The 17,215-nt window shown below is 36.2% G+C and overlaps 1 protein-coding gene and 1 non-coding gene across 10 annotated transcripts in view; both read left to right on the top strand.

The window, feature by feature from the left end:
* The window catches only part of ZNF638 (zinc finger protein 638), a 125,753-nt gene that overhangs the window by 54,191 nt on the left and 54,347 nt on the right, over positions 1-17,215 (top strand). For all 9 annotated transcript variants that reach the window (XM_032410739.1, XM_032410742.1, XM_032410736.1 and 6 more), the window contains exons 2-3: positions 9,225-10,740; positions 15,609-15,670. In XM_032410739.1, coding sequence (XP_032266630.1) covers positions 9,225-10,740; positions 15,609-15,670 — 1,578 coding nt within the window. The remainder of the gene's footprint in view (positions 1-9,224; positions 10,741-15,608; positions 15,671-17,215) is intronic.
* Positions 12,671-12,777, top strand: LOC116636506. The gene has a single exon (XR_004300350.1). It is a non-coding gene; the product is annotated as a U6 spliceosomal RNA (small nuclear RNA).

Below are 17,215 nucleotides of genomic sequence, written 5' to 3'. Positions count from 1 at the left end.
TCTGAAAAATACAGTCTGCTTTCTTTCTCTCTTCTTTTTACTTTCTTTTTTTTGGTAATAGAACATTTCTCATTTTGGATTTGTCTGATGTTTCCTCTTCATTAGATTCAGATTATGTGTCCCTGGCCAGAAAAATCACGTATGTGATGCTGGGTCCCCATGGTGTCAAATTTGGAGGTGCATGATGTCCTTCTGTCTGCCATGAATACTATGTGTGATAACATATTTGGTCAAAATGTTTGATTCCCCCCCCACCGCCCCTAGAACTAACTGATTTGTGAAGAGACGTTTTAAGACTATGCAAATGTCCTACTTAATAAAATTTCCCTTTAGATTTAACATGCACGGATGATTTTTTGTCTGAATCAATCTTTACTATTATGGTTACAAAATGATGATTTTTCAAGTCAGGAGTCCCTCTACATTTGCAGTGATTGATTGCTGTGCAATTACAGACTCTTGGTTTTTCAGTGGTTTATAATTTATTGTCCAGTTTTTTCTTTTTCTCATTTCATATTTATATATCTTGTCTTGCACAGTGAAAGCCCTGGTTCCCAACACTATCAAAACATGTACTTATTTGCTTAATCCTGTAGTGTATCTAAAGTAATTTAAGAATTGCTTGACCCATGGGGCGCCTGGGTGGCTCAGTTGGTTGGGCGACTGCCTTCGGCTCAGGTCATGATCCTGGAGTCCCGGGCTCCCTGCTCGGCGGGGAGTCTGCTTCTCCCTCTGACCCTCCCTCCTCTCATGTGCTCTCTCTCTCTCTCATTCTCGCTCTCTCAAATGAATAAAATCTTAAAAAAAAAAAAGAATTGCTTCACCCATATTATTAGGGAAAAAACTCCGCAAAACAAACTACTAAAAAGAGTAAGAATTTATTTGTAGTTCTCCCCTTTTTCCTGGCTCCTCTAAAACTGAGGATGTATAAATCAAATAGTGGGTTCATAAATTATTTGCATTAATTTTTTTATGTGGGTTATAGTATGCATTTGAAAAATGATTGAATTAATTTGCTTTCAGTTTTAGATTTTTTACCTTCTTCCATCCTTGTTTTAAAGTATTGCTTGTTAACATGCTTCAAAACTGTATAATATGTAATCCATGAAATACCATTCCCATTTTCTTTAAGTCCTTTCTATCCAGTATCCCATACACGTAATCAACTTGTTTTGTATGTTATCCTACCTGTGTTTCTTTTTGTAACGGTAAGCAGATATATGTGTTTTCTTATTTTCATTTTTTTATACAAAATGTAACATGCTAGGGGCGCCTGGGTGGCTCAGTCCATTAAGCATCTGTCTTTGGCTTAGGTCATGATCCCCTCAGGTCCTGGGGTTGAGCCCCAAGTCAGGTTCCCTGCTCAGCGGGGAGCCTGCCTCTCCCTCTCCCTCTGCTGTTGGCCCTGCTTATGCTCTCTCTCTGTCAAATAAAAAAATGAAAGCTTCAAAAAAAAAAAAAGTAACATGCTATATATGCTTTTTTATGCTTTGTGAAGACTTTAAGGAATTTGGCATTTTTAAGGCATTTGACCAGATAGTTCAGATATGCTTAATCAAAGATTTTGGAAACTCATTTTAGGCAGAGACAGACGTTTTGGCCTGTATGCTTCATGAAGGTGAACAACCTAATGGCAGGGAAGGCAAGAATACAGTTATGCCTCAGAACAGTTTCATCTGGGTAGTGAATGTCTTCAATACTGTATTTACTTCTTGGTCCTGCTGACCTCTTTTACATTGGCTTTATTTTATTTCCGTGCTTGTGCTTTCTCACTAAGGCAGTAAATATGCTATCAGTAAGCATTTGAGTTTTATCAGCATTTTCTGCTTTTCTCATTTCTAGTTTTAAAATCCCAGGAAAGATTTCTTTATTCCAGCTTGGATCAGGTGGTTTCTCTTTGATTAATGCATTACATTTATTGAGGGTAGGCGAGGTAAGCATGCCCACCAAAGCACTTCTCAGGGAGGCATCATTTACTATGAATACAGTGTGGTCTCTCAAGACCGATTTATGGATGCACTGCTTTTAAAAAAAAGTACATATAATTATATTCATCCTGTTTATCAAAAAGTTGTTTCCTGGGTTAACTATTAAGTCATTGCTATATGAGATGGTTAATGCATAGTTCTCATGGTGCTCTGTTCCTGGTGTTGTGCATTAGCAAGTTGAGCTTCCATTTTTTTTTCATATATGGAATCATGATGTTTATCAATCTGCTCAAGTGACAGTGAAGTTTGTGATGCCCTCCATGATACCAAATAATGTTTCTAATTGTCTGCTTTTTTCTTTCTGTTTTTTTGACAATTTCCTTGAGGTGTACCACATTTTGGCATTTTAACCTCTAGTGATACTGTCCAGCCGCACTTGTGGCACCTTCAGAGTTATGACTTACCTTTCGTGAGACATGAAGGGACACAACTAATGGTAGAAAAAGTTGGCTAAGTGGATCCATCGGTATACTAGAAGAAATAGCAGATTGAGTGACATTTAAACTGAGGAAAGCCTAGAAAGATATGTACTCCCTCTTATATTAACTGACCAGTGTAATACTGTATTCTTAGGTACAAAAGTGTATTTATATGTTGTCAGTCACTCTAACAAGATAATACCAAATGAGGCATGTGGGTATATATCTAGAAAAATCAATGGTTGTTTTCCTTTTATGTTAAGATTATAGAAAACAGCTCTTCTGTGTGTCATGAGGGTGATTTTTCTTTATTTGGGGGGGTGATAATGAACATTTATTATTTTTTATAATGAGAAAAAGCAAAGCTATAAGATGTACATTTTATATATCTAGAATATTGCATGGAAAAATACAGAGAGGAATTAGAGGTTCTAGTTATGATCTTGCAACTTAGTTCTGAGGCTTCACTTAATCTGTAAGAGCTGGGATTCCTTTGCTCACAGTGTTGTTGTGAAGTTCCAATGAGATAGTGAATATTAAAGTGCTTTGTAAACTGTGAAGTACTATAAAGTTCACCTTTGGGGTTTGATATAAATTTTTTCACTATGAATCTAATGGAGCTATTATGATCAGGCTAATTTTTGATGATGCTTTTAGATTTCCTTTTTCTTTCGCAGAATCTATAAAGAAAATAAAGGATTACCTTTCTTCTGAAAGATTACATTAGAATAACAGGCAGTTTTTGATATTCCATGGTAGTGGACATCTCAGAAAGACCTCATGGGATCTAGTGTCAATATTTTTTTAATCCATCAAGCCATTTCTGCATGCCGGCCTCAAGAGGTCAGTTTCTATTAAGTGTTTCTTTTCTTTGTTTGTTTGTTTGTTTGTTTGTTTCTCTTTCCTTTTTTTTTTTTTAAGATTTATTTATTTATTTGACAGAGAGAGACACAGCGAGAGAGGGAACACAAGAGGGGGAGTGGGAGAGGGAGAAGCAGGCTTCCCGCCGATCAGGAAGCCTGATGCGGGGCTCCATCCCAGGACCCTGAGATCATGACCTGAGCCCAAGGCAGACGCTTAACGACTGAGCCACCCAGGCACCCCTATTAAATGTTTCTAAAAGAATTTTTATGTTTGACATTTTATTGAATATTTGTTGTTTCAGAGTAGCATGTTTCAGTTCTTAAAAGGGCATAGAAAAGCGTTAACTGCTACTTGTCACAATAATAGAATTTTTTCAGGAGTTCAGAATGTTTCGTGACCAATAAATATCCTGGTCTTGGAAAATATTAAATGTAGGAAAATAAAATGTTAACTGAAAATAGTATATTTCTAATTTCATACAGTAAAGTTTGGTGTATTTTCCTCCCCTTCTCATCCATGTGTGTATTCACATACACAAACCTGAAAGAAATTATATCAAAATACTAGTTCATTCTAGGATCATGGTTTTAATGGTAAGGATTTAATTTACTGTTTTTTATTTTCTATAAAAAGCATATGTTACTTATATAATCAGGAATAAAATTTATTGTAAAGTATTAATATTTAGTTGCAGTTGTTTTCAGAGCAGTGTTAATAATGAAAAACTGAGATCTTAACTCAGGTTTTTCGAAGTTAGTTTAGTGATTTCATAAATCACTGTAGGGGAACCATCCTCTTTATGGCTAGAGCTCAGTTATCCAGGAAACGGCATATTCTTTAATAGTTATGGTTAATGAAGATTATATTTGCTGTCAGGCATTTGTTCTGAGTTTTGGCTATCACTTGTTACTTTGTATAAATTCTATGATATTACCAAAATTTACAAATTACTGTCATATCACTGAATGCCATTGTTGGTGAAACCTCTTGGGTTTCTTTTTTCTTTTTTTTTTATTTTTTTTTTATTTTTTATAGATTTTATTTATTTATTTGAGAGAGAGAATGAGAGACAGAGAGCATGAGAGGGAGGAGGGTCAGAGGGAGAAGCAGACTCCCTGCCGAGCAGGGAGCCCGATGCGGGACTCGATCCCGGGACTCCAGGATCATGACCTGAGCCGAAGGCAGTCGCTTAACCAACTGAGCCACCCAGGCGCCCAACCTCTTGGGTTTCTTGTAGTAGCAGATTTGGAGAATAAGGATTCTCTTATATTTGCTATTTTTGGTTTAGAAACTAGCTTGACTTTAGACATGTGATGGTACTACTACATATTTATATATGTAATACTATTATATGGATATTTTATCTTTAATCAGCATTTTATGTTTTGTCCATATGCCAATTAAAAAAAAATGAAAACAACTTGAAGGGTTTTATGTACTAGTTATTATCCTTAGGGTATATCCTACGAAGGATATTTAATATTCCTTTTTACAGCTGCAAAATATGGTATACCATAGCTTATTCAGCCAATCTCCAGTCTCTGCAAACCCTCTTAATTGGAGAGGTGTGAAAAGGGAAACATCCAGATTTTTAACTATATTTTATCATTTGGTTTCTCTGATTCTTATGAGACACTAACTCCATCTTAAAAAGTGGAATGTTAGTTTTATAAAGGAAGGGATCTGTTCTGGCTTAATATACTTCCCCATGTAGACCAGCACTATTAAAGTGTTTGTTAAGTGGATGAGTAAGAGTTGGGTTTGAAGTTATTCTGACATAAGGCTTAAGAAGACAGTTTCTCTAAGTTTTTAGGTGTACCTAGCATTTTTTTTTTTTTTTTTTTGGGTATCTTGAAAGATCTGATAGTTGATTTTGCAATTTTATTCTTCTGAATCTGTTGAGAAGGTGATAAATTCCTGTGCTTCATTTAGGGGTTAGCATTTGCATTGAGTAGTTGTACCCTGAAGCATTATTGGTAGGGCTGAAGTTTAAAAAGGGGGAGAAAAGTTAAGCAGCAAAGAAAAGGATGCTGATTGGTGGGGCTTGCCTGTCTTTAAATTAGAGTTGAAGAAATGAGGCTTGAAAATTATCTAATTGCAAAAGGGAAATTTGTAATACCTTATAAATAGAAAGCTTGAACTATAAATACCAGCATCTTTTGTTCGCAGTGAATGTGAATGATAGTTTTAAAAGAGATTAAACCATAACTTTCCTAAATGATTTCTTAATAAAAAGACAGTTATGCAAATGAAATATGGGTATACTCCTTAAATTTCATTTACAAAAAAACCCACAAAGGTTACTTAACATTTTTTTAACCATTGAAGATCTCTTACTTGGCATATGGATTGTGGGCAGACTTTTTATTATATTTTTTAAAATAGTCTGTGTCAGTTCTTACCAATGCTCAACATTGTGTTTCATGCTTCTCATTTAACATTCACATCATTGTAGTGGGAATAGAACTGGAGACAGCTGAGCACATGTATAGTAAAGTAATTTATTGTAATTCCTCTTTTAGTGATGTTTTGAAGAACTCCTTTGTCAGAAACTTTTCTGCCAGGATTAAAAGTGATAATGGTAGCGTAAGAAAGTGATGATTTTACATTAGTGGATCAGTGTCTGAAAATGTTACTAAATGCAATCTAAAGTGAAAATACACTATACTTAGAATAGGTCTTAAATTCAGAAGGAGTCTTGGGATAAAAGAAGTGTTGGCTTAAAGTTCAGAGGGATTAAACTTGTTCTCAGAAGGGAGGTTAGTTGAAGAGACCTATTGAAAGAGTGACAGTTGCTTATAATGATGGATTTTCCAGGATATGCATATCTGGAGAGAAACTTTCTTACCTCTAGCCAGCAGCAGGTCCTGGAATCAGAATGCTTCATAAATAACTATGACTAAACAAGCCCCATACTTGTCTTACCAAGGGAGAAGGGAGAACAATCTCTTTGGGAGAGCCAGGACTGCTGTTAACTTGTTACTATGTCCTCATTATATTAGATTTCACATTGGGACTAACCACATGGGACATCTAGTGTGTGTGCGCACGTGTGTATTTTAAGGCTCCTAAAAAAAATGCAAACAAGCCAAATCTCTGCTTACTGAGAGTTGAAATTTAAGTTAGGGAAAGGCCTTTTACTTCTCTTCATTTATATTCCACACTGTTCTATGAATATTGAATCTTTCAGGACTGATATTCGTGACTACAACACTGATATGGATATGGCAGTTGTTGAAACGTGGAAATAATTCTGCCCTGATTAGTAAGTAGCTTTCTCCCCAAGGGTGGACCTCCAGTTCCCCCACTCTTTTAGTACCTCCAAGGACTGTCTCCCTCTTCCCCACCCACCACCTTGTGCTACAGCAACTGAAAGCTTAAGGGGGCTAGAGGAAGGAGGGGCTCAGGACCCTGGTTGCACACTGTAAGTCATGAGTTACTGTTTTAATTGTTCATTGCTTGTGCTTTACCAATTACTAAATATTTCAAATAGCACCTCTGAGAGTATAATCATGAAGAAAACTCAAGTTTAGGGAGCACAAAATGAAAAAAGCTTTTTGATAAACAACGGCATCATAGAGCCTTTAATATACAGTAGGCATCATGTCTCTCTAAGAAGGATAGCTAGTGCATGCATTTCAGACTTTCTTGACCAGGGATCTTGTTTGTGGAAGACCTACAGTCTTATAGGATACTAATTTCTGCAGAATACAGTTTGTGAAGGGCTGCTCTCTTACATTCTGTAAATGTATACATACATCAGTGTAAGGCTGTGCTAGACACATTAGGAAATATGTAGATAAATTTTTGCCTTTAAAGAACTTAAGACGTAGATACCTCTAAATGATACTTGTTCACAGTTCCATGCGGTAATCAGATGACTGGTTGAAATCTGTTCTTTTTGATTTCCTTATGGGGGGAGAAACAGTATTTGGGAGAGTTCGTGTTCCTGATATTGTGGGAGTCTTCACCAGTTAAGGAAAATGGTGCTGAAAGAGTTTGAGTAACTAGATGACAAACTGCTTATGTAAGACAAAGTTGTTCTTGGAAATATTTTTATTTTGTAGAAAATAGGCACAGTTTCATATGACTGTTGTCTAAAAAGACCTGGAGTTTGTTATAAATGAACGTTATTGACAGAGAATTTGGATATCATTTCATTGTTTACTAAGCTTGTGTCTGCTGCTTGTATCTGTTGAATTAGAAACTTGTGTAATTTTTGTTGTAGTGTTGTGTTTCGTTCTGATTTGAAAATTAATTATATTAATGACGACTTTGGATGTGATCAAATAGCTTAACAAATATTTGAGGGTATTTTAAGTAGGAGTAGAGTTTATGCTTGGAAGATAAGACAGCAATAAACACATCCTTTTAATTGCCAGTAGATAGTTTAAAAAAAGACCACACATATGAACACAAAAGCATAATAAAAGGTATGAATCCCAAATGGTACAAGCAACAAATAAAGTTTGTTGAAAGACTCACTGGGTGTTGGTAGTCAAGAAAGGTTTAATGGAGGCTGACCATTGAGTAAAATCAAGTAAGTCAAGTCCAGGGCAAAGTTATTTTGTTTGTTTTGATTGGAAGAGATGGTTAGAAGGGAGTGTGTTAACCAGATAAAGCCCATTTCTCAGCCAAATTAACATTTCACTAACATTATGTATAAATTAAAAAAGGATATAGTGGAGTTATGGATGAAGTTGTAGCTTGAACCAGAAAGTGATCATCAAATATGATCTGTAGTGTGGATTTTCATAGTAGGTGTAGATGTCTCAAGACCTTATGTTTCCCACCTTGCATTTCTATCAGGTATAAAAGTAGGACCTGATGGAAAACAGGCATAGTCTGTTTTATTATGTTTTTTTGTTTTTTTAAACTGGGAGAGGGAAGTCAGGTTTGGTGGTTGCTGACCTTGGTCCTGAATGATAGCTAAACTATTTTTCTGAGACTCAGATTGGAATGAATTGTGCTGTGCTCTGATGGCTGGACAGCAACCAGTTTAATACTGTGGGAGCTGCAGAATGTTCCTGCTCACGTCTGTTAGTGGTTAAGAGTATGCGTTATGGGGCTAAATTACCTTGAGTGCAAATCTTGGCCCAGTCATTTATTATCTGTGCAAGTTAATTCTGTGCCTTAGTGTCCCTGTCTGTAAAACTTACATATTTCAAGGGGTTGTTGTGAGAATTCAATGAATCAATCCATGTAAAGTGCTTGGAACAGTCACTGGCACATGAACAGTATAAACTTAGTCATTGTTATTATTGATATATATTTGCCTATACACTGTGGAGGGAATCCAAGAGAAAGGTGACTGGTGGTTGTACTACATATTATGTTGTATGTTACAATCAGTTCCATGCTGCTGCATATTCTTTTGTCAGACTCTAGTCAAGTTATTGATGATCAGTTTTCATCTTAAAAGAAACATTTATTTAACAACAGAAACTTAAACATAGTCTAATTACTATATGGAATTTGTGAGATGTGATTCCAAGGAGACTGTGTCTTGGAGAAATGAGTCTTGTAAAATTTTAGGCTTACAGTTTCTGTTCTAATGGTTTGTACATAACATACATATTAAGTGTATGTGTGTTTCTAAGTATTTTAATGCCTTCATCTTTTTTTCCAGTAACAAAGCGTGAAAGAAATCCCCAATGTTTTTCAAGATTATTTAAAAGGATTTGTAATTACCGCTCAGCACCTAGGACAGCACCCAGTGCAACAATTTGTACATGAACTCTGGCTTGAGGTTTGGGGTTTGTGTTCTGGATTTGGGAAAGAAAAGAAGAGAACATTTTTGGGAATGTTAACAATTCTCGTAAACGCTCTAAAAGTATATGAAATGGAGGATGATTTCATGGCTTTATTTCAAAATGTTTTACACTGGCTGTAGAACCCACTTCATGAAGTAGTTTGAGTTAAAATGATCTAATATTTGTGTTTTAACTTTCAGCTTTGTGTTATTCTTGGAAAATTTCGCACCACTTGTGAATTCCTTGAACCTGGGCATTGCAAACCCACTTCTGTTGGGCCCATCTCCTTTGCACTTTGCTCAGATTAAGACTCAGTTGGCGCTTCAGCAGCTGAATGCCGTTGCCTCACATAGTTCAACACCACCTTATACTTTATTAAATCAGGCTTTCTTGAAAATAGCCATGTCGAGACCCAGGTTTAATCCTCGAGGAAACTTTCCACTTCAGAGGCCACGAGCACCTAACCCTTCTGGGATGAGGCCTCCAGGACCATTTATGAGGCCTGGATCCATGGGTCTTCCAAGATTTTACCCAGCAGGGAGAGCCCGTGGAATTCCACACAGATTTGCTGGCCATGAATCTTATCAGAACATGGGACCACAGAGAATGAATGTTCAGGTAACTCAACACCGAACTGATCCAAGATTGACCAAAGAAAAATTGGATTTTCATGAAGCACAACAAAAGAAGGGGAAGCCTCATGGTAGCCGGTGGGATGATGAGCCTCATATATCTGCATCAGTGGGAGTGAAACAGAGTTCTATAACACAGGTTACAGAGCAGAGTCCTCAAGTTCAGAGCCGGTATACAAAAGAGAGTGCCTCAAGTATCTTAGCAAGTTTTGGATTATCTAATGAAGACTTAGAAGAACTCAGTCGCTATCCTGATGAACAGCTAACTCCTGAAAATATGCCATTAATTTTGAGGGATATAAGAATGAGAAAAATGGGGCGCCGATTACCCAGTTTACCTTCTCAGAGCAGAAATAAAGAAACGCTTGGTAATGAGGCAGTTTCGAGTAATGTGATTGATTATGGGCATGCAAGCAAATATGGCTACACAGAAGATCCACTTGAAGTACGTATTTATGATCCTGAAATTCCAACAGATGAGGTCAAGAATGAATTTCGGTCGCAGCAGAGCATTTCTGCATCTGTTCCCACTCCAAATGTGATATGTAATTCTATGTTTCCTGTTGAAGATGTGTTTCGACAGATGGACTTCCCCAGTGAGTCCTCTAATAATCAGTCCTTTTTTCCAGTTGAGAGTGGAACTAAGATGTCAGGCTTACACATTTCAGGAGGACAGTCAGTCCTTGAACCTGTAAAACCCGTCAGTCAGTCCATTAGCCAAACAGTTAACCAGACAATGAATCAGTCTCTTATTCCTCCATCTATGAACCAGCAGCCTTTTTCATCAGAATTAATTTCAGCTGTAAGCCAGCAAGAGCGGATCCCACATGAACCTGTGATTAATTCATCTAATGTACACGGATCAGGAGGAAGTAAAAAGAATTACCAGTCAGAAGCTGACATTCCCATTCATTCGCCCTTTGGGATTGTGAAAGCATCATGGTTACCAAAGTTTTCACATGCTGATGCCCAGAAGATGAAGAGACTTCCAACTCCCTCTATGATGAATGATTATTATGCAGCGTCTCCAAGAATATTTCCACATTTGTGTTCTCTGTGTAACGTAGAATGTAGTCATTTGAAGGTGAGTGTTTTTAAAGATCACTGTATAATTCAGCGCCCAAATTTCCTCTAAATTTTCATATTGTGCTGGTGTTAACTAGGCATTGAGGAAATGGCAGAAATTATTTGTGATTGCAACATCACCGCTTAGTTAAAATCTAAGTAGCCCTGGCTACTGACTTGAGTGTTAGGCTTCCTTTATTCCTGTGACTGGCCACATAACATAGTTTGTCCATGTACTTTGAACTTTTGATTAGTTCTCTCAGAAAATTCATGCACCATAAAATTTATATAACAAACTGTGGACTTATAAAACAATATCAGATGAGTCAACTTTAAATAGAATCTGTTATAAAAATATAAAAAGTTGGAATAAAATATTTGTACTGCACACTTTTAAGAGATAGTATATCGTAGCCTTGCATGTATCTACCTGTCTTAGGCTAAAAGACAGTTAATGTTGATTTAAGTATTTTCTGATTAGCTAGACTAGGATTTTTAGTGTTTCATGAGAAGGAGTGTCCTAAAATAACTTAATCCATAGCCAAATTGAGTCAAGAGTAATTATTTTGGGGTCAGCTGTCGGCTCAGAGAATAGTGTAAGATGGTAGAAATTTAGAGAGAAAAATCTTAAAAAAATAAAAAAGGCCTAGGTGTACCTCTATGGTCAGTATAATTAGAAGAAAGTATTTTATAGAGGTGCTGAAGAGTAATGTAGAATATACTGTTTGATAGTACAGTTGACTCTTGAACAGCTTGGGGCTTGAGGGTGCCAACTCCTGCACAGTTGAACGTCCAAATTGACTCCTTAAAAACTAATAGCCTGTTGACTGGAAGCCTTACCGACAACATAAATAGTTGGTTAATACATTTTGTATGTTAATAATATTGTATACTGTATTCTTACAATAAAGTAAGCTAGAGAAAAAATGTTAAGAAAATCATGAGAAAATACACTTATGTGTACTGTAAAAATCTGTGTCTAAGTGGACCCATGCACTTCAAACCTATGTTGTTCAAGGGTCAACTGTAATCGTTGGTGGATTTGTGTAGGAATTTTTCCAGTATGTTTTATTTACTTACGTATATTTGGAAACTGTTTCTTTTGTTCACTAATGTGATTTGTAGATTTTCATTATAAATGGTCAGGAAGGAATGTACTTCCCATGGAATAAGCTTCGATTCAAGGCCATATCATTGGTTGTATGTATACTTTGAATAGGCTTAAAACCTATAGGTATTTAATTCTCTTTTTTTCCTCCTTCCAGTGCTACCCTTTTATTGTCTTTGTATTACCCACTCACCAGATTTCAGCTGATGCTTTTCTTAACTCTAGCATAGGAAAGCAGCATTCTTCCTCATTTTAGCCAAATTTGCTGAGTTCTAATAAAGTAATAGTTGCCTTCCCTATCAAGGGAGATAGCCTAGCCAAGTCTTGAAAAGTCTCAGAATAATTCGTAGCACTTAGTCTTTAAGTATCGCTGGCCTAAGTTCTGAATTGAATAATAGGCTCTCTGTATTCCATTTGAACTTTTAATTAGTCATGATGAATCCAAGAAAGGTATCTTAAAATAGAGAACTTAAAAGTTTTTATTTTGTAGAATGGAAAAGCATATGTTTATATGTTTATTCAGTAGGTATTTACTGATTACCAGTTTCATACATGGCTATATTAGATGCTGGGCAGAAATGAGAGCTATATAAATGAAGACATTGGTCTTAAGCAGTTTAAACAGTCTCATTGGAAAGAAAAATTACACACCTAAGGAATTTAAAAAATTAGAGGGCATCAAATGGTTCAGTGATTGCATTTAACTTGTTTTGGTATGCTGTAGGGGAGAGAGTTTTAATATTTCTATCTTCACTTCAGGCTTATATCCGTTCAGGCCAGCTTTATCAATTTATCAACACCTATTGTGTATTTATCAGCATATAATTAAAAGGTATAAATAATGCTCGCTTTGGCAGCACTTACACTAAAATTGAATCAATACAGAGAAGATTAGCATGGCCCGTGTGCAAGGATGACCTGTGAATTTGTGATATGTTCCATATTTTTTATAATAAGTGTAGTTACCATCATCATCTCATACAGATAAAATAAAAAGGGAAAGCAAAAACCAAAAAGTATAAATGTACTTTCTGACATCAAAAGACTAGTTGGATAAGATTGAGTGACAGTAACTTACTGTATTGAGTCTGGCCTGGAAGGATTTGGGAGGGAAGACTTCATGGAGTCGGTTAAATACGGGTCTTGAATAATGAGTAGGCTTCAGATATACCTAGGGGAGGAGGGATGACATTTCAGATGTCAGCAGTAACAATAGGTACCAAGGGTCTTCAAAAGTTTAGCTTAAGGAGTTTAGATTGAGGTGAGAGGCATTAGGAAGCTAATTAAGGTTTTTGATATGTGAAGTGACATGTTCAAAGTGTATTTTAGGGAGATAAATCTGGCAGATGTATGCAGGGTGAATAGGCATGAGAAGAGATACAGTAGGGCACTGAATATGAGGCTTCCCTAGTTCCTTCAAGTGTAAGATGGTGAAAGTCTGGGTTAATACGATAAAGTAAAAGTTAGGAAAAGAAATCATCAGTGATTCATTAGAGTTCACAGAGATTGCCATTTAAAACAGAAAACACCTTTTTTAACAGAACAGCACGATGGATATAACTAATGAATTCTTCACTACTGGATGACCACACGATAGGGATTTGTGAACATGGACTTAGATGGTACAAACTACCTCTCTTGTTTCTGTGTGATATATCTTACTGCCTTGTAAATGTGCATATATATGACCTTGTAAACAATGTAGCCAATAAATGTAAATTACCAATTACAATTTTTTTTTTTGCTAAATGACAGTTGATAAATATGTTCCCCACCACTGAATCTTTTAAAACTATAGCCTGAAAAAGGCAATAGTAGAATGTGAAATGTATTTCTTTTCTAAATTGGGATTCAGATGTCAGAGGAGCTGTGCTTGGTTTAGAAGTTATGTCTTTTTGGCTGTCCTCAGTTTAGAAGCTGTCTTTCTGACTGAAATAATTCAGTTTGAGAAAATATTAACTGACATAAAAGATTTTTGAGGTAGATGGAGGATAGAGTGAGCTCTTATATGGGTAGGTATTTTCACAGTTTGATTTTGGGCCTACTCAACTCTACAGTCTTACAGCATTTCCTGCTTAGTAGGGGTAATTATCACTTTTTCTCTGGAGAGGCAGTACTGCTTTTGGACCCCTATTATCTAATCTGGATACTGTTACTAGAGAGTCCAGAAATTGGGGTGGCATGGGTATATTTACTGAGCTTAAAGCAAGTGATATCAGTGAGTGAAGTGGGCCTGTTAAATAGTACAGTGTGTGTATACATATATATATATATATATATACGTGTGTGTGTATATATATGTACACACATATATATATACGTATGTATGTATATGAATGTATGCGTAGAACTGGAGTGTATGCCTTAAATAGGGCAGCTATCAGCATCAGTTGATAGTTGCTATACAGAATACATGTGCAGTATTGTTTTTTCAAGAAAAGCTGGAAGTCTGGATTTGGGGGTAAAATCACTGGATTTTTAAATGATGGCAACTTATTTGAGTAAAATGCTTTATGGTCTAAATAAATCATGCCCAACCCACTATTTGCCAGTGTGTCTGTTTGATGTAAACAATGTCCAGTTAATGTCAAAGACATGGGTTCAGCAGTACTAGAGACTCTTTAACTGCCAATCTCTTCTAGCTTTCTATTTGTAGCATTGAGCGGGATATGCAGACATTTCTTTTTTGCAATCCACAGTCAGTTCCGTGGCTTAATGAAATAGTTTAGGGTTTTTCATAACCTCTTGCTGAGTATTGCCAGTAGCATGCACCTGTCTTCAGATAGTTCTTGACAAGGCAGATTCCAAAATCAGTGTCAGCCGTGGTTTTTAACTGTGGAAACTTCTAGTTTGTAGCAGTGACATACTAAAAATATTTTTGAAATGGAAATGAATAACATTTTCGTCAAGGAACATTTTAAAATAAAGAACTGTTGAGTAAGTTTTTTACCTATCCAAATGCTGGAGAAACAATAAAACGTTGAGTAATAATACACACTGCTTTTAACTGTTTCACTGGGGTGACTGTATTTTTGAAAACTGTACGTTGTCTTTTTTAAAAATTTTAATCAGATGTATCTTCCAGGAGCTATTTATGGGTACAGATTGTAATTTTAGGGCAGATTTGTAAATGAAGTAATGTATTAAAAAAGCATTTTGTTCATTGTAAATGTCTTTGAAATGGTGTTACTTTCCCTTAAATCCTGAAAATAAATTAGATTAAATCAGCAGCAGTTTTTCATATTTTTACTAATCTTATCCTTTGTCAATATAGTGGGTACCTTGTTTGGAATGGTACTGGCCTAAGAGGTAGGATTTTTTGTTGTTGATGTTGTTAGCTTGAATTTAGAGATAAAAGTCATTGACACTATTTTGAAGATGCCATTGCAGATACCGTTTTATTTATAGAATTTTTGGTGTTCTCTGGAGTATTTTTATATGTAAGGTGAATTATTTCTGATCAGTGCTTTTATTTTTTCCAAGTTTAAATACATATTTGATTTCAAAATGAGTATCCACGGGTATGATACGGGTATGATTTTTTAAATGTTTTTATACTAAAATGTTTCAAAATGGCATCAGTAAGGTCTGGTATTAAGTACCTTTGTTTGGAGAGGTGCTTTATTTTTGTGAAATATTATTGAGTAGTCAAATGTTACTTATAACTAAATTTGTTAATTTTTGAAAAAAAGAATTACCTGTGTCATTTTTAAAAGCCTAATTTCATTAGTCAGTGTGAGGAATATTCTAATTTCAGCACTTTTCTCCTTTCACAATAGGATTGGATTCAGCATCAAAATACATCTACTCATATTGAGAGTTGCCGCCAGTTACGTCAACAGTAAGAACAAGTTTTTCTTTTTTATAGGTAGCAAATTTACAAAATAGTTAATGTTCAGATATGACCGTTAAATACTTTTAGTGTGGTACTTCAGGGAAAAATATTTTTAGAAAGCTATTGCCTATTTGAAATATTTTGTGAAGTATATTTAATCTTTTTCCAAAAGGAGAGAATTAAATATGATCTTTTCTTCTGACTCTCTCCTAATTATTTCCAGTAGGTAGACTTTTAATGTCATGGGTTCATTTCCTTGCTGGCTTGCCTTCCTTGCAATGGTTTATCTATTTTAGAGTAGATAGTCATCCTTTCTCCTATCTGCCCCACTTTTCCAAAGGATAAATAACTAAAAACCACCCCAAACCAAACACCAGTATTTAATTTCAGGTGTAAAGCTCTCCTCTGGTTTAGAATCTATTTTAAGAATAAACCTTAGGGGCACCTGGGTGGTTCAGTCAGTTAAGTGCCTCTTGGTTTTGGCTCAGGTTGTGAGATTGAGCCCGGTGGCAGCTCATTGCGGAGTCTGCTTGGGATTCTTTCCCCCTTCTTTTCCCTCCCCACCAGCTCCTTCCCCTGCTTGCTTGCTCACACATGTGTGCTCTCTCTCTCTCAAATAAATAGATAAATCTTTAAAAAAAAAAAATAAATAAACCTTAAGTGGGAGATAAACAAGCTAGATGTGTTGGTTCCTCAATATTGGTTCTTCAGTTTTTCAACCTTTTGCTTTTTTAAGACAGACACACCTATGAAAGTGAAAAGTGTGACTTTAACGGGAATCTCATATATCCCTTGGAGTAACAAAATTAAATTGTATTCCCCCTACTCATTAAACATGATACAGTTGTGTGTCAAGTTACTGGTCACTAGACTGATGATAGTAACGTGTTTGGGGGCAAATGATTTTGTCACAGCTGTTTTGGGTTTTGGTTTGGTTCTTTATGAAAACATCACCAGAATTTTTGAGATTATTCAGGACTCTTCAGTCATAAGTGATAAACTTAATTCAAGGAGTTTTTAGTTTTTATTTTATTTTAAATTTTTTAAGATTTGATTTATTTATTTTAGAGCCAGCAAGGGCGGAAAGGACCTTGAGCAGGGGAGGAGCAGATGGGGGAGCAGAGAGGGAGGGAGAAGGAAGGGAAAGAATCTTGACCAGACTTTATACTGAGCATGGAGCTCGATGCAGGCCCTGAGATCATGACCTGAGCTGAAACCGAGTCTGACGCTTAAGCGGCTGCACCACCCAGGCACCCCAAAGTCGTCTTTTTTTTTTAAAGATTTTATTTATTTATTTGACAGAGACAGAGATAGCGAGAGCAGGAACACAAGCAGGGGGAGTGGGAGAGGGAGAGCAGGCTTCCTGCCGAGGAGGGAGCCCGATGTGGGGCTCGATCCCAAGACCCTGGGATCATGACCTGAGCCGAAGGCAGACGCTTAACGACTAAGCCACCCAGGTGCCCGAAAGTCGTTTTTAAAGTAAGGGAATTTATTAGTTTATTTAACTGGGAAGCATAAGAAGTGATTCTAGTGTCAGGAACAGCTCAATTG

This window comes from Phoca vitulina, unplaced genomic scaffold, assembly GCF_004348235.1.
Source record: "Phoca vitulina isolate PV1807 unplaced genomic scaffold, GSC_HSeal_1.0 scaffold12, whole genome shotgun sequence".
Classification (NCBI taxonomy): Eukaryota; Metazoa; Chordata; class Mammalia; order Carnivora; family Phocidae; genus Phoca; species Phoca vitulina.
Note: the sequence above shows the minus strand (reverse complement) of the source record. Positions and strands in the feature narration are given on the sequence as shown.